Genomic DNA, 23,182 nt, shown 5'->3' with positions numbered 1-23,182 from the left:
TTACGTGAATGATGAAGTCTTCAATTTTAGACATCAGCAGAAAAATACATTGTGAACTTCCTAAGTCTCCATTTTTATGGTTTGTCCCTCCATTCTTCACTTGATGTAGTACTGAAGGTTTTGTCCAATATCTTTTTCCTATAAATATGCCCCCCTACTCAGCACTATTCTTCTAAGAAATAGTGTTCATGGTTACAGATATACTAATAAATAAAAGGGGGACAAGGACCAGTGCCTGATCTTGAGGCCAAAGTGTCACAGCCTAATTCATTTCTATGCTGCTGAGCGCTACCTTCTCTGGAGCTGTTTCATTCTGCCAAGAGCAAGTTGGAGCAGTCCAAGAAAAAGCCAATGAGTTAACAGTTAATCAGTGCAGACAGTCAGGGCTTATTGCTTGAGTTCACGCCTTGTCTTTCATTTCCTCAGAAGACGCAAACCCTCTGTCTTCCACTCTTGATGGGTGCACATCAATATCGAGACAGAGAATTATAGAGATACCACACGTACCCCTTCTACCTTTGTTCTGCTGACCAAGGACATACAGAGTCAGCCACATCACAGTACCTGTCACTGCATAAAACGGAGCACCTCTGTTCCGAGGCCATTAACTTTTCTTGTTTGTGTGCTGATTGTGGTTGATTCTTTTAGCACAGTTCACATTAACCAGGTAGTGGTTAAGTATTACATTAAGATCCTCCAATTCATCCTGAGGCTGGAATCTTTCTTTGTTCCTTGATATTTCTCTGCAGTCTATATTCAGCACTGGCTGTCTAGAAAGTCTGACCACAAATCTCTAGGCTTCATAGGCTGCTTACCTTGGGTGGCTGTCATCTTCCTGAACGACAGCCACACGAGGTCCTTGCTTTGCCTCAGGGCAAGTCCCATCCCTGACAGCTGCAATCTCTGGAGATGCTTTTCAAAAAGGAGCAATGGTCTAGAAAGTCAGACCCCAAAGCCTTCCTGCTAGAGGAAGCCACACGCTCTGAGTCAGACCCAAGTTCCCCTTCTCCAAAAAAAGGCCAGGACTGAAGATCATCAAAACCAGTTTCCATAGCTTCATCATGTAACGCCTGCAGCCATTCTGACGGAGTACCTTCTGCAAACCAAACCACACAGAGTGCAAAACCAATCAGTCTGGACTGCCCGAGATGCCTCCCAAGACATCAGCACGTTCAGCACGTTTTAAGAGTAGGCTTTGCAATCTGGGTCTCCCCAGACTTCAGTGGTATTCCCTGAAGGTTGCCTCTGGTAGAAGTCAGGTTGCAATAGATTTTCCTTGGGTTTCTTTGGATAATGTTTGAGACACGTTATCTTCATTACTGAAATATCTTTGTTATTTGCCAGTGACACCTCTTTGGTATTTGCACATTATAGTGCCAAACTCAGTGCTAAGCAACAGCTTGATTATTTCTCAGGTAAAAGTTTCATATTCTGTATATTGTTTTCCATGGCTCAGTTCATATCCAAGACTTAGTCATAGCATACATTTACCTTATTCTTATTCTCTGTCTCCCTGAGGTAATTCAGGGAGCCATATTCAGAGAGTCGTAACACAGAAATGCTCATTTCAATCTTGGCCAAAACAAACATGTTTTGGGGCCTTCACAATCTTCCCATAAGGCTGTCGGTACCATTAGCTTTGATTCCTGCTTCAAGTCAAAGAGTAAATCCTACATCTGTTCCATTTTAGCGATATAAATGTTTACTAGTTGACATCTGCAGAGATTGCTCATTCACAAGAAGCAGAGGAAAACTCAAAAAACAGCAGAAAAGATGTTATAACATCCATTTTTCTTCAAAATGGAGAAAATTCCTAATCTGGTGGCATCAGCATAATTGTGTCTTCGTTGCTACTCAAACCACAACATACTGGACTATTTTCTGCATTTTAAACAGTCTGGTACTATACAGATATGTTTGGCTTCTGTAAGTGTCATTTGGCTGCCATGCCAAATTTCTTCCACTTTCATAAAGGCTATCCCATAACTGAGTCTCACCTTAGTAAGTCTTAAATCTACTTTTATCCGAGCTGATGTATGTGCCATTTTAACCTATAGATATATGTTCCTTTTCGGCAATTACTTCAGCTAAAAGGATGAATGAGCTCCATGACATAGCAGACTACCTGTGCATTATTTATAAGGAGGAAATCTTAATAAAACTACATCCAAGGTTCTTCTCAAAATAGCCCCCGAGTTTCATGTTAACAAAACCTCTTCATTTATCGGTGTTCTTTCCAAAGCTCTGTGCAGGAAAAATATAATGGCATTTCAGGAAAAAATCAATGCCATTCTATCTGAATATGAAAGAGTCAGTGGAGCAGAGTCATATAGAGACACTCAATAAGAAAACACTGAGCACTAGCACATGTCTAAATAACAGTATGACTCAAGGCTTCATAGAGAACAAACTGCTGGGATTCAAAACTTCGAGTTCTCCTGGGAAAAGGACTCTTTTTTTACACTATCTACATCCTAGTCCTGAAGTAGATGCCTCCATTTAGTCAGCTCGATAGATGTAATTCTTCACTGGCTCTGTTGACTTGATCTCATGGCTTCGTTCATATCCCTGACCACAGAGGTCTAGTGCTCTTTGTGACACTCCAGGGAATCCCATCTGAGCTTTAGCTGCAGTTCAGTGCGGAATGGTCTTGGGTTAAGACAGTCTTAACAGACGTCTCAGACATCCCAGGACACCACAAACTATTATAGATACTGATGTGAGAGCAACTGAAGGGGGCTTTTGATCTCCACTGTCTAAAATGGAAGCTTAGATGTTTAGCTTAAATATAGACACCTACATATATACCCCTAAATTTAGGTTTCTTAATTTCAAATGGAATCCCTTCTCTAAATCTGGATGCAGTGGACTGCACCAATTATATATAAAATGCAATTTTTTAAAGAGAGTGGATTTATGCTGCCAGTTCCCAGCATCTGTAATAAAACACCTGAATATTTTTCCAGAAATTACTCAATAACTCTGAGTAGCATTGTGAAGAAAGCATGTCATGTGGTTCTTCTTAGGGAGTATTTGTTAATTTGAGGTATCAGCTTTACATTCTCTGTCCTGGCACTTAATACTTGGATGCAAATTAGAAAATGTCTCTTTTGCACCCAAAGCTTAGTAAGTGAATGTTGTATCCTTTGTGCATTTCTGCGAAGCCATTTAAAAAGTAAATTATTTCTTCTTCTGTGATGTAAAAATTGCTATCTAATTTCCATCTCTATTATTGTCTGGCTTTATGTAAATTTGTTCACATAAAACTACTTGCTACAACTATTTGTATGAACCTAAATGCCACAAAGTCTATGTTGTGGTTTTTTCAGTATGTCGTAAGAAAAAATGAAATATAAATTATGTAGACTTGCAGTTACTCCACATGGTCATACAAGTAGCCTAACAGTGACACACTGTGAAATTTAAGGAGAAGATTCAGTGCCCTCACTTTCCTTTCCTCTAAGAGTCAAGTTGCATGTTTTGGATAATTGTCACTTGTCTTTGTAAGCAAATATCTGATTGCTTAATTGACTAAATGGGATTTCATAGATTTCTAAATAAACAGTTATGTTTTCTGCATATAACTTATCTTCAGTCAGAAGAAATATGAATAAACTTTTGTAAGTATAACTGATGGCCCCAACATATATATTTGCCCCTTTAAAATGTACAGTATCATACACAATCATCTATAAATCCTGAACATTAATCTTAGTTGAATTTTCTTCAAAGATTCTTTCCTGATGAAAAATTTAGAACTATAAAAGCTAAAATCATCTTTCCTGGTTGATTAAATGAATTTATTGTCCAATAGTCCTCATGACTGGAGAGGCTAGAAACTTTTTAAAAAATTTTACAGATATTCTCAAACCAGACCAAGCAGTATTCCACTCATAAATTAAAAATCCCAATGGCTGTACAACAGCTGACTTGCTGGACTTTGAGCCAAAACAGACCTGATGATTGGACATAAATTTAGTATGAATCAGTTTCTTTCAGCAAATTTTGAATCATATGGGGCCTCTAAATTAACATCAGAAAACCTAACTAAGAGCCAATTTTAACGTATCCTGAAAGCAACAAAAGTCATGCCATCCGTGGCTACTTCAGGACAGAACCACTCAAAGCAGAAAATCCAAAGTCTAAAAATGAAACATGACTGGTTTTGATCACTGGCTCACAGCATAGCTTGTGAGCTTGCTATCTTATTTGCCACACAAAAAGGAGTAATCTGGTCCTACAAACAAAACACAGCACCTGCATAGGAGTTTTCACCTCCACAAAGCACATTAAGACAGTTTGCGTCTGGCCTTAGGGTTTTGTGAAATATATCTTACAAGAAATTCTGATTTATTTTTTTCTTCTGAATGGAGACAAAATGTTGAAACAGCCAAAATACAATGGTCACAAAAAAGAAGGATGGTTGCAGAACTGAAAAAGTTGGTATGAAGGCAAAAGCTAGGATCCTTGGGAGAGCACTTGAAAAATTTAACTCTGAATATTCTACCTCCTTTCAGCCAAGCAACTTCTGGGAGGGTTCCTCTGGGATGTATATATACTTGATATCCAGTAGTCAAAAGTGTCCTCTGTGTCCTTTAGTATTCACCAGATATATGCTACTGAAACTTTTTTCCAAATGGAAGTACATGAAAAATTTCATAACCCTGAACATGATTTTTTATACTCAGAAAACAAACACACTAGCAGAAAATAATTCTCACTATTGCCCACTCAATATGCCTCACCCCTCTTCTAGGGAGAGATTAGTAGGGAATAAGAAAGTTATCCAGTTATAAGACTATTTCATCATTGACCTTTTCTCTCAGACTACAAACAAAATTACAAGGTAGGAAGAGCTGTGGGTAGGGATTATGAATGAGCTGTGATTCTGGGTAAATACCACATTTAAAAAAAAAAACTAAAACTATTATTAACTAAGTCCTGCCACAAAGGACTTCCTTTTGCTCATTTCTCTTCCTGGAAAGACAGCAATTAAAATGCTTTCAGATGTTAACTTCTTACAATAATCACCTTCCTAAATTAAGGGGGTTTCAAGGTCCCTATATGTTTTTATACCTTCACTGAGCAATTAATAATGCTTAATTATTAACCTGAGTTTTAATGCAGGGCAAGTGCTCAATTCACTGTTATCAAAATGTCAGTCAAAGCTGGTTTCAAATATATGAAAGAGAGAGTAAAGAGGCTATAAAATACCAGCTTCCATTTTTTTTATGATTTTAATATAACCTACAACATCTTTTTCAGGTTTTCCAAGGATGTGGCCAACCTAAACCAGCACCTGCCCTGAGATCTTCCCGTTCTGTCCCTGAAAACTTCAATACCCGGTTTAGACCATATAACCCAGAGGAGCGACCTACAACTGCTGCTGGCACAAGTTTGGATAGGCTGGTAAGGCAAAATATATTCCATTTTTGAATTAATAGAAATGGCTTTGTAATATAGTAGAAGAGTGGTAATCTCCTGACAATTTTTTTTTAATAATTTCATAATCACTCTACATAGTTTCTGTGCCAGCTTTTCCAGCATTCAGTAAATCTTTTTTTCTCCATTGGAAACGGTACAGAATTGCATTGTAGGAGAACAATATGACTTAGTTTTTATGTATTAGAAATGTTAGAAGAAAATAAGCTCTTTCCTGGAGGCCAAAAACCAGATGATCCATGGCAGGTATTTTGCAGTATAAATTCTCTTTGAAAATTGATCTACAGCAATATTTTATGGGGTTTTTTTTATTTTATTAAAAATGTTTTTATGTTTTAAAGCAATTTTAGCAGCTAGTTCTTTAACATACACACTTTCAAAGGCACGTTGATTTGTTCTACTTCTTTACTTAATTATAAAATTCCCACTGCTTTATTTCCATCCATCTCAAAAATTGACTATAATCAGCTAAAACTTCAGTGATCACTAATCTTGCTTTATTTATTCAATCATTTTGAAAACAAGATTTAACATGAGATTATTTTCTTTACTACCAGTCATTGGATTCGCATTTCAGACTTTGATGTTCCTGCTATTTATACATCTATGGATTTATAGCAGGCTAATTATTATAGCTGTTAATACTGTCTCAGCAATCATCTCGAGGTAAAGCCAATGAGCAAAATTACAGAGTTGTAAAGCGTCTGAATCAAACCAGACTGTCTCGCATACCCTCCGAGCTTATTGCTGAAGGCTTGCACCGCGTTGGCCTCTCTTGCCGAAGAGAGCCGTGCTCAGGGCCGTAGCAAGAGCGAGGGGAGAGGAGCACCCAGCTGCAAACAGCCACCCTTCGTTGGGGGTATGAGGTTTGGGCGAGCTGCACTCCCGCTGGGTGCCAGGCACGTGCTGGCTGCGCTAGGGCACCAAAACATCTTGCTATGGTTCTGATCACGAGCCTAAAACGTCTAGAGGTTTCTCCGATATGCAGCTTAAATCGCTGAGCAGGAGCGCAGCCGTACTAATTCAGATAAGGACCTGGGTATCTTCTTGACACCATCGTTCAGCAAATTCCTTTGACGATCACAGTAGTCTTCCACGGCGCAACTCCTTCCAGTCGCCTGTCTGTGCTGTATTCTATCTACTGTATTCTGTCAATCTTCATGGCAATTCAGCTGGAAAATGACATGGCATTTCTAGTCAAGAGGTGGGATTACCCTGCAGCTAAAAGCAATGTTTGTTAGTTCTCTGCTCTTCTGGAAATAGTGTAGCCTGGTTATCCTAAAAGGAGAAGCAGAAAAGAAGATGTTTACCTCCATTGTAGACTTGGGTCTTTCTACTGCAGCTTGTTCATTACCCAGTGTAGCATCTCAGGATAAAAATCTGGCTGGCAATTCTCGATCCGTATTTGATGGGATCTTAATTTTACCCTTTCACTTTAGATGCAGAGAACCAGCCCTTGTGTTTTGCTCAGTGCAGAGGCCTGGATCTTAATCTAGAATTGGCCAAGGTGAAGTGAAAGGTCGCCAAAGACTGTAGGTTTCAGTCATGCTCCATCAAAACTAAAGGCTGCAAACAGAGGAAGTGGGAGGAAGAGCATAAAAAGGAAGGCTGGTAGCACAGTTCAGCTTGGAGTACTCTCATGTTGTAAGAACAGCTCAAGCATTTTTGCAATGTAAAAGACAGGTTTAAGAAACATTCCATATTGACATAAAGAGAATACTTCTAAGCACATTAATATCCTTTTTTAACTACAAGCTTCCAAATTCTGAGCAGCATCCTGAATAAAGCAGAGACGTCACATGCTGCCAGCCTTTAAAGGCTGTAATTAATGAAAATTGCCAATGCAGATAATCCTTTATAACTCCTAATAACTTGTAGACTTTCAAAGGGGAACTTGAGTCTGTATGATTTAACTAGGTTTGTTCGTGCATTATTTCAGAAAAAAAACAAAGATCTTAGCATTGCTGCTGTTACTTTAAAAGGTGTTCAAGCCAAATGCCTATTTGTTTTTCTTGCTGGTGATATTTAAAATAACTATTTATGGTCTGTTAGTGATGAGTGTTGGTATGAAATCCATCTCCAAATGGCAGCGATGCCTGTGTTATCTCCTTTCGGGCTGACACCAACAATCCCTCACGTTAGCCTCAAGATGGCCACTGACCTCAGCTGGAGAGAGGAAAGGCTGTTTATGTGGATGAGAGCAGAAGGCCTTGTTTCAGAGCTGTAATCCCTTAGCAGCACTTGGGAAAGGTCACTGCCTGCATCTCACACCGAGTTGGGTAATTTTATCCGGAAGGAGATAAATGCGGCACTCCCGCCTCGCAGGAGCGCCATTCAACCTGCCTACATTAGATCCTCAGGGTTTAATGTGCTGAATCATTCCCTGAATCACGTATCTCTCTTCATTAACTATAGACAGAGCCTGGAGGACCAGCTTCATGGAGATCCTCCTAACCCTTGCATTGCTAATAGGACGTAAGGAGAATCCCACTCCCAGCAGTTTTCCAGTCTGCACACTGATCATTTTCTATCGCTTGCTTAATACAAACGTACAGCAATTAGCATTTTGCTAGTAGTGCCAAACAGTTAAAGCCCCTTTTGATTATTATAGATAGAAGAAACAAATCTTTCCTTGTGAGTCAGCTGACTGTTCAGTGTTACATTAATGCTTTTAAAAGTCTATTCTGGAGTTTGTATTCATAAAACACTGTCAGACCACTTAACTGTAAACTGTCATCGCAAAGTCCAAACATGCAGCTATGTAAACCTCAAAAGAAGTGACAAACAATTCTGCTTTCATCTGTCTTTGACAGCATGTCCCCAGAAGAGACCGAGTTTAGAAAATATTTCCTCTGCATCTCAGTCTTATACAAACATGTAGAGTATCTGAACCAATTTTTTTTTTACTCCTGCTCATATCCCCATTTAGAAGCTTAATTCAGTTGAGCATATTTTATCAGGTGTGTTGCACAAAGGACCCCTCATAAGAAGCCTTCACTGACATCACCAGGTACTGAACTCATCTGAGAAAGTGCTCCTTCATTCTTGCCTGCACTTGTGTGATTAATCCAACTATTCCATTCCAAGAGGAGGGAAAGTGGTTTTGCTGTGATATTGTCATAGCTGTAACCAGTAACGTTTAATAAATAAGAAATAGATCAAAATAAATTTTGAGAAAAGTGAAAAGAAATCAAATATCCCCCAAAAGCAGTGGTATCACTGGTTTAAAATGCATCACATGTATTTAGGAAGTTATAGAGAGCTTGAGAGAGTTGTCTAAGCATGGGTGTAAAGCACCATCTAAGACACCCCGGAGTATCTGAAACATGGAACCAGCAGACATGGCACAGGACTAGAGGAGACCAATATACTCCTGAAGCAGCAGTGGGGAGCTGGGTAGAATACGCCGCAGCACCTCAAGCAATTCAAGATCCCTATGCTCAGGCAATTCAATCCCATCTTCACAGCACAGGGCCTAAAAGTCAGGCTCTTTCTGAAGTCAATGGAGAGAGACACACGCCTTGGGAGAGTGATTCACCCCGTCTGTCCCAGACACCTCTCACAGACTGGGAAGCGAAAGGCTCGACTGAGATGATACCCACATGTAGATATGCAACACTGAGATGCCTCGGAGTATCTAAGACATCTAATTGAGCTGGCAGATAGGACAGTAATTTGGGATGCTTATGCCCTCCCGGACTGGCCGGGTAGAACACCCTAGAGGATGCCTACTATGTGGTATCCAAGTGGGAGAACAGAACTGAGCCCCAGCTGTTCTCTGCACGTCCCTCTGGGTGGAATTCAGCTACAGAAACATAGTCACCTAACGCTATTTGAGATGCCTGTGGTCTTCAAGATGTCCAAATGTGAAAGGAAAGTTACAGGAGACCTGGCTGGAAGTAAGACAGAATACCTCGGAGCTACTAAGTTCACTTGCTATGCCAATATTTAGGTAACTGGATTCCACCCTACTTCTTTTCTGACTGCAACAGAAGCAAAACCAAGGACTTCTCTGATTCAATATAGAGATCCATAGTTTAGATACCTATAACCAGCTATCTAGATTTGAAGTCTAGATGACTGCGGTTTTTACTGTTAACAGAGAGAAATAAAGATTTTCATTCAGTTGTCTAAACATAGGTTTAGGCAACTGAATTGAGATCAAATATTTATAAAGCACGATTCATCTCATCCCAAAGAATACATTTAAACAGCTCAGAGAAATCATTCCATATCCCTCTACTACAAAGAGCCAAAAAGTGACAACCTTAGTCTGAGCATCTAGCAATTACACCTGAAGTTCAGTAAGATAAATACTGTCAGAAATTAAATGTTTTTAACCACTGAGCTCAGCTGCTTCTGTACAGCGTGATCTAAAATTTCTCATTTAAAATCAACTGCTTGTAAAGACTCGTTATCTTCTCTGTGGTTGCCTGTTTGGTATAACCTGTGGTTTATTTTGTTTTGTTTTGTTTTGTTTTTCTGTTCCCTGAATCTGTTTCCCTCTTGCTTCCCAGAGGACTATCTGGAGGACAATGCAACATGGTGTAAGCTTTGGTATTCTTATTCTTCACCTTCATTCCCATTTGTCGTTGTACAATGCTGGGCAAAACACTTCTTAAGTTTCATCTTCACCATCTTTACTTTGTGTGTGTCTTATAGGCTAAAATGCTAGCAGTTCTTTCCGTAATTTTGCATTCTGGCTGGTTTAATTCTGCCCAGTGCCCTGAGCTCCTGGTTCCTCCCAGTATTTTTCTCCCCCTTCAAGGATGATGCTTCACCCCCAGAAAGGAGCGCAGGTATTCTCTCTGTGAGCTAAAAGCTGGTGTGAGCGTCCCCACGGTCTCCGAGCCCACGTACGCGTGTGCCGCCATGCGGATGCCGCGGTGGCGTTGGGATAGCACCGGAGCGCCGGGAACAAGGTCCCCAGCCTTCCTGGGCTCTCGCCCTAGAATTGTCCCTGTCTTGCTGTCCCATCTTGGGCAAACCGCTGAGCTTCTCTGTGGGAGCTTGGCAAAGCGGATTCCCTTACGGTTTCCAGCTTTGTAAGTTTTTGTGAACGTTAGAAGTTTCAGACAGGCGGCCGTCTCGGCAGGGTTCGGCACGGCCCAGGGGGAAGGAAGGAAGGAACAGAGCACCACGCAGATATGCATCATCTCACTTGTGAAATACCTCAAAGCATTTAGCTTGGACTATTATATCCTGCTTCTTAGCAGGACTAATTAGTCTACAGAGAGCACCATGCTGATATAGCCATACTACCTCCTGCGTTTGAGCTGCCTCAAGTACCTCTGCATCCACCGCACCACCGTACGGCACAGTGCTGCCTTAATTCAGCTGGAATTTCTCCCGAGAACATACTGCAGCCTGACCCGGCTGGACGTGTATAAAATAATTCCACATTTTCTTTCAGGAGGACATGGAAGCTCTCCTGATTTTCCACAAGGGAGCTGATGCACTATTAGCCATATAATACATAATGCACATGCATACTATGGAGATAGGCAACAAAGAAATTGGCCGTGGCATTTTGCAAGTGATTTACATTCAAGCACAGTATAATGGCTGCATAGATAAGTGGATGAGCACGCACCCAGTCTGAAAAAGAAAACCTTTCATGCCCTTTACCCTGGGGAGGGGGGATATATTGTGTCACACTTTGTAGGATAATGTTCTTTTATTTTCCTTCCTGCCTTCCTTAAAATAAAAGTAAATAAAGTCTCAATTTCCATGAGCAAAAAAGACCCTGAAACATTTTTTTTAGGAATAAAGCGGGATGTATTTTAAGTGTCCATTCAGTCCTATTTTTTAATTTTTTTTTTATTCCATTGTGTAATGATTTTTGTTACAATAAAAAAATGCAATAGTAACCTAACAAATCTGTTGTGAACAATTCCTTCCCAGTGCTCCTAAACTATATGAAGTAGAAAATACGATCAAAAAAAAAAAGAATCTGCTTTGCATTTTAGCTATAAAAGACTAAAATTAACAGGACAGTATGCTATGAAGACATTGATCTGAATTGCCCAGGGAATCCTCTGGGGCACTCCTGAAAGTGGAATTTGTTTCAGTTTTGTTAGGATCCATTTAGTCCAGACTCTAGAACTGTTAAATATACACAGTGGTAGCACAATTTTCCTGAGATAGGATGTTTATTCTCAACACTCTACGTCTCAAGAGGCCCTAGAATAAAATCCAGTAGGTATAAATCTTAGAGGGTTTAAAATACTGAGATTAATTTTTCAGACACCTTCTGCACACAGAGGCCAGAGGGAAAGATACAATGAGCCTGTAAAAGACTTCATAGCTGGGGAGGTTTTGGTGACACTCTTACGAGTGAAGATGAGAGGCTCACGCGAGTGTTTTAGAAGCCCACTGACTTCCCATAGGCTACTCCCCCCGCAACCCTTAGGTGCTGTGCTGTCGGATCCGCCGTTTCACCCTGTGTGACGTTAATCAGCAGATAAGGCCTGTAAAACATAAGGTGTACAGCTCCTCCAGTTTCAGGTTTTGTGTGCTTAAACAGAGCCCTGTTTCTTATTAGCTGTCTGGACACAATATGCACAATGAATAAATATGTTTTACAACATCTGTCGTGGTCATTTGGTGTCAGATTTAGGATTTGTTTGGTTCTCCAAAAATAGGTGTTTTCTTAGTGTCAGGCTTTGTTTATTCTCAGTTTCTGTGTCACAGCAATATCTAAGTAAGTTTAAGTGTGTGCAATCACTTTTTCCCTCATGGTTAATACCAGTTTCAGGTGGCAAAGGCGGATGAATGATGGTGGCTGTCAGAACCCTCCTGGGAGACCTGCCAGAGTCCTGTTTTTAAAAACAGCGATATTATTCCATCCCCCAGCTGAATGGTTCTGCATGCTGCTGTATCTGACGCAGTGCATTCCTAATGCGCGTGAGGCGGTTACTAAGAGCTTTATTACAGTGGTTGCCAATGTCTTCAGGTGGAATGGGTCTGCCTGCTGTTCGGGCCCTGCTTAGTAAGGAAAGACCGTCTTCCAACAGTAACAGGAAAGACGGATCTCTACCTTAATTAGTTGTCAAGAAAAAAAATGCACAATCTTAATTGCCATGCACTGTCTGCCTTCCCTGAAAAGTGATATGTTGCCTGTCTCATGGAACGCAGTGCCTGCTTGAACATCTTCTAAAAATGTACTTGTTAGTACTAGTTGAACTTCCTTTACCTCATGGGCGTGAAGACCACTGAGAGTCATCATCTCATTTCCAGGAAAGTCTTAGGGGTATGAATGGTATTATGTATCCCTGTTACAGAGATGAGGAATACAAAACCTGTAGGCAGAATCCACTCTCTATCACTAGACTTGTCTGCACACAGTAAGACAACGGAATGGCATGGTCATGGGTCTTCATTTGTTGTACGTTGAGAAACTATGTGATTCCTGAGCTTGGCTATTAGGGTAAAGAAAAGAAAGATACGTAGGGTAAAGTTTGCACATCTGTACCATATCAAACCAGACTAACATGAAGTGGGATTTATTTGCCCTAGCTTTTCATGTTTCTAATGTTGCTATCAAAGTCTGAGCTATCACTTCATTCCTTTACTAATAGATGGAGAGAATTAGGCACCTCCAGACCTTGCTTAAGATAGTCATTTGGAGATGACAAGAATCTGAATTACCCTCTGAATTACCCATTTCTCCCCACTGAGTAAGAAGAGAATCTGGATGATTAGCTCAGACATCCCATTTGTAGATGTCTAAATGTAACCGTAATGCTGGGCCTTGGAGTTAGGCTCTATGAATCAAATGCACACAAAGGAGATTTTGGTCTATAAAACATATTGATACATAGTTCCAATCATACTTGTAATCATAACTCATCATTTTGGTATCATCAGGTACCTAGAAGGATGGCTAGTCTCCAACAAAAATAGTTCATTCGGAGGCTGCACAAGTTTTATTCAATGGCAACTCCCCCTTGTAAATCTGGATTAAAATCCACTTCCTTCCATTTGATGTTTTAGCCTCTGTTCAATAAAGACATGGGGTTTTTTTCCAATATACAGAAAGTTTGTATTATCAGCCTCTGGAAGATGAATCTAAGCAGGAAATTTATCAACACTGCTCTTCCAGCTGAAATATAGATCACATTTCATTTCATCTGTCTGTGCATGAATCTGTGCAGAAGGAAAAGTGAATTCTTAATGTTCTTGTTAATGCTAAAGAAAGATAGTGACTATATAAACATCCTCTGTACTTTAGCATTTTGACATGATATTAAAAGAAAAAATATGGTTTAAAAATTGGTAGCAGGGCTTGTGTCCCCACTTGCAGTGCATAAACCATGCTCATTTAGATGCTTGCAAGTAACTTGACAGTAACTACGATGACTGACTACCTGCCTGGAAGGTCTTACACTGTGATGAATTCTTGCATTGTTAATATGAGTACAACCAACAAGTTCTAAGTTTCCATATAAAATGGATTTTGTAATATTTCACCAGCTCGTTTGCCACTAGAGGATTAGAGGGTCCTTTTGTGCAAGTGACTACAGACCATAAAATGTCTTTTCAACAACAAAGTTAGTTGTGTGTAAGTGTAGATACCAACAGAGAAATTAAAGCTTTTGTAACTTCTGAATTAATTGCAAATAGTGATTCTCACTCTCCAAAGAAAAATGTGCTATTGGCAATTAGTTTTCTCCAGCCTTTTGCAGCTATTTTTATTTTGCTAGAGTGCAGCACACAGATATATTGTGAACTCCTAACAGGAGTGTGCAATGCCGGACTCCACTAATAACAAATAGTAGGTTACAGCAGACTGAAAACTGATTTCCCAAGCCAAACATCTCATATGTTTTTCTTTGGTTGTAATAGACAGAAATTGACATTTCATGGACTTCTGTGTGTATCACTAGTGGTTAGAGGGGAGGTAAAATACAAGGACTGAAAAGGTTTACCTTCATACAAATAGTGACCCTCTTGTGAACTTTCTTTAGTCAAAACCAAATACTTTACATTAGGAAATATTTCCTATATTTTCCTCCTGCTTTCATCTCTTTGTTGGGATAGCAATACAGGATGCTTCTATAAGGCAGTTGCCTGTAAACAGCAAAGCTTGAGTGGCTGGTTACAGATACTCATTGATGGGAAAGCCAAGACATTTAATAATACTGGGGAAGGGGGAAGGAAAGGATTCATCGTATCTAATTTTATCCATCATCAACTAAGGACGAGTCTAAGGTCGTGCATCTGTTAGCAGACCCAGCAGCACTTTTTGGATCCTAGGTCTGCCTGTGGGCCCTAGAAGCATCACAGCTCCACATTAGGGCAAAATGCATAGCTCCCATATAACCACTCCAGATACTTAGTCACCATGGAAAATAGGAGAACGCCTGCAAGATGCTTCAGCAGGTCCCACTCTGGACACTGGTGTGGACAGAGGTACACAGTAATAGAGAACTCCAGCTACAGGATTAGGACTTGGTAGTACGAACTCCTGTTGTGGTTTAACCCCAGCCAGCAACTAAGCACCACGCAGCCACTCACTCACTCCCACCCACCCAGTGGGATGGGGGAGAAAATCAGGGAAAGAAGTAAAACTCGTAGGTTGAGATAAGAACAGTTTAATAGAACAGAAAAGAAGAAACTAATGATGATAAATGATAACACTATTAAAATGACAACAGTAATAATAAAAGGATTGGAATGTACAAATGATGCACAGGGCAATTGCTCACCACCCGCTGATCAACACCCAGTTAGTCCCCGGGCAGCGATTCCCTGCCCCCACTCCCCCCAGTTTATATACTGGACATGACGTCCCATGGTATGGAATACCCCTTTGGCCAGTTTGGGTCAGCTGCCCTGGCTATGTCCCGTGCCAACTTCTTGTGTCCCTCCAGCTTTCTCACTGGCTGGGCGTGAGAAGCTGAAAAATCCTTGACTTAGTCTGAACACTACTGAGCAACAACTGAAAACATCAGTGTGTTATCAACATTCTTCTCATACTGAACTCAAAACATAGCACCGTACCAGCTGCTAGGAAGACAATTAACTCTATCCCAGCTGAAACCAGGACAGTTCCCTCCACAGCTGGTTAAGAAAGCAGGCATTTTCTGGGCGTAATTCCCAGTCTAATGTAGACATCTGCCAGAGATTGTATTAATAGCTTCGTGGAAGTGCCAATGTTTCTCTGTTAACTCTGAAGAGCTTCAAGCTTTAAAAGATATTTACCTTACAGAGGGCTAGAGCTGAGTTAGATTAACCCCTGCTGAGCAGTCGATACCTGACTGCTCCACAAATAGCCCTACCGAAGTGAATGTGACTGAGGCTCTTAGAATTTAGGACTTAGGTATACTCACTGGGGACTGAGTAGATGCTCACAAGTTCACCGTGTTCTGGTGGCTTTGCGATCTGGTGGCAGCAATCATCAATGACCATCGTGTACATGTCTTTTTGTTGGTTTTCTTGGGTTTTGCTGCTTCTGCACTGAATGTATGTCATGTACATGTCATTTCTGGTATATAAGAAATGGAATTCACTGTGTCTTGATGTCTGTAATACAGGTGCTCTGTGGAGCTGGGTTTGTTAGTCTCCCATGGTAGCAATGGCGACCTAGTCAAGGTGGTCAGTATCAGGCAGAATTCACTTGCTGAAACGCAAGTGCCTTGTGCCAAGTGAGATGCCCTGAACTCTCTAGGCATCTGCAAGGAGCTAACAGGTGTCCTAAGGACCAAGTCGTTCAGTCTTCTGGATGCTCCAGAGGACTCCAAAATGGCATTAGATTCATTTCTTTCTGTATTGAATAAGGGATCTAGGAGCTACTCATAAGATCCTAAATTAGACCAAAATGAGGCAGCTGGCCACCTGAATAACTCCCTAGACTCCACCTGACGGAGAGGCTGTCCAGAGAGAGGCACCTAGAGCCTTCACGTGAGGTCTCAGGTATGGTGCAGGACCTACGGGAGACCTGTACTGGCATGTAGAAGGGAGGGAAGGCCTCCAAAGGCAGCGGATCCTTGTGTGTGGGCAACTGAATCCCACCCCAGGTCTCTGCTGTCTGTGGTGGGGCTCTTTGACACCTAGCTCACCCGTCAACACCCACACTGAGAGCTTTTAAATTCAGGCAAGACTAACTCACTGCTGGAGCCTGATGGACAACTGACATTGCTATTCATTTGTATGGGAGCAAACCACCTCATTGCTGATACACAACCAGCTCTTAACAGCCCCTAGGATAATTGCCTTTGCTTTGAAGTGCGGGAAATTTTGCTTTCCTATTATATATTTGGACAGCATAAATACTATATAGGAACCCAAATGAAACAGACTGAAATGAAAGTTGTTTTTCTCCTTAAACATTCAAGCCCATAAAATTTTCCAGTACATAATAGTAACTGTGTTACCTAAGGAACTCCTACAGCAACTAAAGTAAAAAGCTAATTGCTTGAAGTGCATTGCCTTTTTTAATATAACATACCTATAGTACTCATATATTAGAAGTGTGATATATATGCAGAAATGACAGGAATTAGAGAAACACATTTCTTCTGCTGAAAAAAAGCAGCAATCACTTACAGAAAAAAATTCACTGCATAATAAATGAACATGAACTTCCTTCTCCATGATCTCACAATGAATGTTAATGGGCTTAAAAATCAGAGAACATTTATAATCTTAGAAATAATATGTACATAAAAATCCTTTCAATTGTTATTCATTCATTCAGATGAAATCCAGCTGACCAAATGGACGTATCTAACCCTAGAGCTAGCCAAATAATGTATCCTTTACTGTCAGCTGAGAGAAATAGGTGCTTTCAGGGCACAGTCTTGATCTACTTTAAAAATCTCTGTCGGATTAAGACGCACTTGCACCCTTCAGTTCCTGTTTCTTGCCATTGACTGCAGAAGAAGAGTTCGTAGCTCAGACGTGGATGCTGACGTCCTATGAGATGAATTTCATTCTCAGACTGCTTTATAGAGCTCACGGTCTACAAACCTGGATAGACTGTGAAATTACTGTCATACACCTTGATGGTATTTCTACTTCATTTGTTTTGGCAACAAGGGGTCACCCTGTGCTAGGCATTGAACATGTATTAAAAACATGTTCCTGTCTTCAACACCTTAATGAGATCTTTCTTTCAGGTGTTCTTTTCTTCTGAAGTAGAAGATGCAGGGTTCCCAATCATTGCTCACGGACTCTCTATGATTTTCTAACCATCCATTTGCACTATGGGAATGCAGTGATCCAGCAAAATTAATCGGCTGTTTCTGTAAAACGTGATCTTCATAATATCCAACAGAGTCTGAATTGGTAAACTGTTTGCCCCACAAGGGAAAGAAGAGAAAGTTGACAGAGTCTTGCCCTTGTCACTTATGCTCGGGCAATTCAGTTCAGATTACACCTCCGAGTGCAGAGTAGTGGAGACGCAATGCTGCCCAGGGTGCAGGACTCCAGAGACTGTGAATGCTCTCCTCTTCACGAGGTACAAAGCACTTTCGCAAGTAGTGACGGGACTGGAAAAACCATGGCTGTTTTTTATCTGCAACTCATCTCTCCCAGATTAAATGCCCACATTATTGGGAAAGAAAAGAGGACAGCTTCAGTCTCGATCCCACCCAGCTCCTTATTCCCAGGCCAGCTAGAGTTCACCCAGGTAAAGACCTTTGTTGTTAGATGGAGAAGGGTGAAACCAGCTCCCCTCTGCCTGCAGAGAGAGGCCCAGCTTCATCACACTTCTCATCAAGTCACCCCTTGCTTGATAAAAATCAGTGTGGCAAAACTGAGTCCCTTAAAAATCTCTTCTATCGTGATATCAGCTGCATACAGACAGATAGGAGAGGGATTGATTGGAGAAAAAAAATACTGCCTGTGTAATGTGCAGCAGCTCACTCAGGAATGTGACCAGCTGCAAATTGACTTGGTAATGTCCTGGGACAAAACCCCTAGAATTCTCAAGCTGGCTGTGGAAGCACTTTTAAAAAATCCTATTTCCCACAGGTTGTAATGCTGATTTATTTCTGTGCTAAAATGTGAAATAACACGGCTGGCAAACACTCTTTCAGAAATCTAGAAAATAGCTAATGATATATAGGGACATATTCTTCAATGTCATTTGTTTCTTAATGTCTCCCCATGGCAAAGGCACCATAATCACTTCAAGGCCACTCATCCCCATGCTAAAACACTCTCTTGCCTCTCTCAGCCATTTGCTTTATCGGAGAGAAAACAGAGATTAGAATGGCATCATTGTACGAAAGAAGAGACCAAGATTTTGCCATGTCTTATAACCACCTAAAGATTTAACTCTGGCCTCCTGGACCAAACGACCAAGGCTGCCCTCTCACTCCAGGATATGAGCCGTGTTCTGCTGGTACTCAGTGGATGCTAAGGACGCGAGCAAGTTGCTGAATTTTGCACCCTGGTAGGTGCCCACATGCACTCTAAAAGCTCTCCAGCAAATGCAAGTGAATTTACCGGCCTTTCAGAAAGGGCTCAGCTGCTGCATGTTGACCACACAGCTGAGTTTAGACCCACACCTACATAGTTTTTCCCCAAATTTGCTTTGCACTTGTTCACGTAGCCGTGCCCTAAACCAGCCAGGAATGTTTTGTCATTTTTCACTATTAATAGTGACAAATAACAGGATTAACAACACTAAGGTTGTCTTTAGGATTTATTGCACTTCTGAATGCAATGACATCTGGTTTTAAGACCTTACTCCGCTAGCTGTTGGCTTGCTGAAGTGTTTTCTAAAAAAGAAAGCAATACTCACACTATAATCCAGGCTAATGATGAACTTCCAGCAACGAGTCCGAGGCTCAGCCTTCATTTGCACAATTCACCATTTAATTTTAATGGATTAAATTGCATAGTCAGGGGAAATGTGCACTGATAAGAACATACCTGTGAATGCTTCAGTCTTGCTGCACTGCTGGAAGTTGCCATAGTAACTTATCAGGATAAGTTAATCGAGCTTTGCCTGTTATCAGAAACCAGACGGAGCAAAGAATCCCAACTATGGATCTTTAGGCAGCTGTTAAAAGTCAGATTGAAGTTCAGCTAAAGTTAAATAGGGAAAAGACCCTTTCCCAATTCAGGAAATAGAATAACTGTCTGTCAGACAGAAATCATAGGTGTAATATGTTGGTATAAAGGAATTACAGAGGAAAATGGGGAGATGATGCAGGGCAAGGAGTGTTTTAAATTTTTATTGCTAATATTTAGATGTTTTTCTGGTTTAGAAAGCATGTTTATTTAAATAAGATTCTGATATTCCATATGGTTTGCTCCATTCCTTATGTGACTACCACATCGTATTTGCTTAGTCAAAGCAATTTTTCTCCTCTACTCAGTTTTATGGGGGTCAGCCCAGCATAGGAAAATTGGATTGTCCTAATTGTCTTTCATATGCCATCGTTTATAACCTCGAGGAACCTTCACTCACTTGCTTTTACACTACCTGTCTATGGCTGGGTGGTGATTTGTGGAGGAGAAAGGCAACATGATTTTCACGGGCCAATGTGGGGATCCGTGCTAGATTAGCAAAAAACTTGTTTCATGGGGTATGACAGCCACCAAGAAAGTAATGCAGAGAAAGGTGCTGGATTTTTCCACCGAGGGTGCCCTGGAGCACAGGGGGGAGGGGAACAGTAAGGAGAGGCCCCGTGTTGTGGCTCTACAGGCAGGGAGGTTCGAGGTGGCCACGCATTTCGGTTCTGGGAATTGGCTGTATGCTTACGTGCAGGTTCAGGGAACATCAACGCTCCTGAGGTCTTTGCTTGGGGACACAAAGTGTGTTCTTGTCTCTTTCTATCCCCAGCAGCCAAAGAGGGCAAGAAGTAAAGTTTTCCTTTTTTCCTCTATGCACAGTTTTTAATTTACCTATAGGCTTTGTGTCTGAAAGGCTATGACGATACGGCCAGTGCAAGAGGGTGCCTAGTGCCCTATGCCTACTGGCCTATATGATAAAGGACGGCAGCATAGCCTGGTGGAGATATCCTACAGCTCTGAGTGCTGGCTGCCACCACGGGAGTAAGCTGCTACTCTGCACTGCAAATTCAGGGGAGGGAGACCAAAACCATAAGCCTTGGGTAGCTCACTTATGAATACAGAAGGAAAGCCAAGAGGTGCTTTTCACCAACACGATCACCAGCTTTTAGCCTTTGGGGTGCATCATACAAGACAGCTTGAGCTAACTTTGCTCTTCATCAGAAGAGGTACTAATCCTGAAAGGATCCACGGGCATCAAATTAATTTGAATTTCAACAAGCTAATCAGAAAGCCCAAGGTTAGCCTGGCTTGCGAAAGTACTAAGCATCCATCTAGTTTCCATGAAGAGCACTCATCTGCACATTTTTCTTTTGATATTTTGCCAGGTTTTCCTAAGTAGGAAAATAAAATGAGATAAAATTGCTAAAACCACCTTGAAAGGAAGTACAAACATTGCAGAGATTTGGCTTGCATAGTACATTTCTTAAAGGGCTGGAAGCCATCTGTAGGGTAATGTGAGGCAAGCTATATGTTCTGAAAATAATTGAACCCAAGAAGCATGTCAACATAAAAGGAGGATGGGTAAGTCAGTTCAGATAAAATAAAAAGTGACTTTACCTTTTCTCCCACACCTGATTGAATTCAAATATTTTGCGTGTTGAAAAAATCAGGGGACCTTTTTCTTATTTATTTTTATGGATACAATCCTTTTTAGGGTTCCTGACAAGCTGAAGGATCTATTGATCTAAGAACTGTACAAACACATAGCTTTTGCACCAAGAACGTGAGTCAGAAATTAATTTAGATCCTACCCACCCCAGCCCTTGGCCATCAAATCATATTTCCTTTGAAAAGCAGGCGGGAGATATGAATAAGGCATATAATTCTTGTATGTTTCTTCTTTATCTGGTTTTGGTCAGGACTAGAAACAGAAATAAGCAAATAAATGAAGTACGGTAAGCTTCTGACCTAGTCTGCTATCTCAGGTTGAAGCTGGATTGTGGATGTGTTTTACAGATTTCAAAGGTTCAGAAAATTTAAGTACTCCAGTTTTGGAGTGGTTCTGAACTGCATTCTGAAGTGCATCTTAAAAAAAAAAAAAATTAAAAAAAAATAAAAATAAAAAATCATAGCTGGGTATCTCCTTGCTTTGATGCATAACCCTGCAGAAGCTGGAGCACGTCTGTAGGTCTGCATAGTCCAGGCAAGAGTCCTGGAGAATGTCGCTCCCAGTCAGAGACAAACTTGCAGAAGGATTGCTCTCAGAGCAGTCTACTGATTGGTGTGGTGCTTTGCTGAAACCAGGACAACCTTTCCAGTTCTTCTCTATTTCTGGTGTTTGAATAACAGCTTTCAGCTTCTCTGCTTGCATACTGTAAGCCAAATCTTAAAGAAGTTATAGTCACAATGGTAAAGTTCTCCTGGATTTTAATGATGTAACCTGTGGTCTCCTTCATTTATTTTTTTCTTTTTGTAACTCTTTTGACACAGCTTTGACTTCATCTTGAACCTTCAGTGGAGTTCTAGCCCTTTGCTTTTTCCATCACAGGCTGTAGCTATGCATAAAGTAGCTAAGTTATAAATTTAGCTTCATGAGCAGTTGTACTGTAGAATAAAATAAGACGGGCAAAGAACATGTAAGAAACAAAACTTATTTAGATGTAAGTGCATTTGATCAGCAAATGTGGCAAGGGCATGGGAAAATAAATAGGCTTATCTTAAAATAGGACACAATTTAAAGTCATTCCCAGTGTGAAACTATTCTCTTTGCACAGCTGAAACATAAATGATGTAGGATCAATGTTAGAAGTTGGCTAGGCTATTCTAAAAACGAGCCTGTAGAACCTGCGCTAACTGATCACTGCCAAAGAGTTTACTTGCCGTATGCCTCAAGACAGAGAAATTGAAAGAGCATGTAAAACTAGGAGCAAGTTGATGAAGAAATTAAACTACAAAATGACAGGAAGAAGACAGGAAATGTAATGACCAGTATAGGCTGGTTCAACTGGTTGTTTGAATTAAAATGATTATATATGCAGCCTCAGGAAATAAAAGCTCTCATTCCCTTCAACAGAGTTTATAAAGTTTTGCTCCAGTAATGAAAAATGGAAATAAGCCTCTCTAATGAATTATAGCAATTATCTCTCTGCTGGGGCAAGGCAAGTCTGAATCCTGTCATATTCCACCAAGAAAAGAAGCCCTGTGTGCTGTTATTCACCACACACCTCAAGAAATTCAACATTTTCTTATTATTTTTAACCTGAAGCACGAGGGTGCTCAGCTGCCAGCCCATGGCACTTCTGGTTTTCACGCTGTGCGTAGCCTTCAACTTCACTGGGGTGTGTTTGCACAGGGAGCTCTCTGTGTATGAGCAGCAGGTTGACATGGAATTAGATTGATGTCTTACACTGTTACAAGGCAGTAATTTGTTCATGGATTATGAATCTGGTTAAAATAAAATCCACGTTGTTTCTCACTTATGGATCTTAGCTGATTTGTGCAAAAGTAAACTGGTGCAAATCATATTTTAAATGAAAAATTTCTCTTCTATGCCACCTGTCATGGAATGTAAGAAAAGTAATACTAGTGTTTCTTTTATCTAGATTTCCTGGTTGTTGTTATAGAGATGGCATAAGTGATGTGTCAAGGTGAAAGGACTAGTACTAAGATTATATCCATCTGTACTCATTCCTCTACAGATAGGAAAGCTGTGAGTACTTCATTTTACCATACATGTGCATTTTCTTACACACAAAATATTTACATTCAA

General features: G+C 40.7%; 1 protein-coding gene across 1 annotated transcript in view; it reads left to right on the top strand.

Moving 5' to 3' along the window:
• GPC6 (glypican 6) overlaps nt 1-23,182 on the top strand; it is a 771,476-nt gene that overhangs the window by 705,336 nt on the left and 42,958 nt on the right. The window contains exons 6-7 of the mRNA XM_075045977.1: nt 5,266-5,409; nt 9,960-9,989. Of these exons, the coding sequence (XP_074902078.1) occupies nt 5,266-5,409; nt 9,960-9,989 (174 nt within the window). The remainder of the gene's footprint in view (nt 1-5,265; nt 5,410-9,959; nt 9,990-23,182) is intronic.

Source organism: Buteo buteo, chromosome 14, assembly GCF_964188355.1.
Source record: "Buteo buteo chromosome 14, bButBut1.hap1.1, whole genome shotgun sequence".
NCBI lineage: Eukaryota > Metazoa > Chordata > Aves > Accipitriformes > Accipitridae > Buteo > Buteo buteo.
Note: the sequence above shows the minus strand (reverse complement) of the source record. Positions and strands in the feature narration are given on the sequence as shown.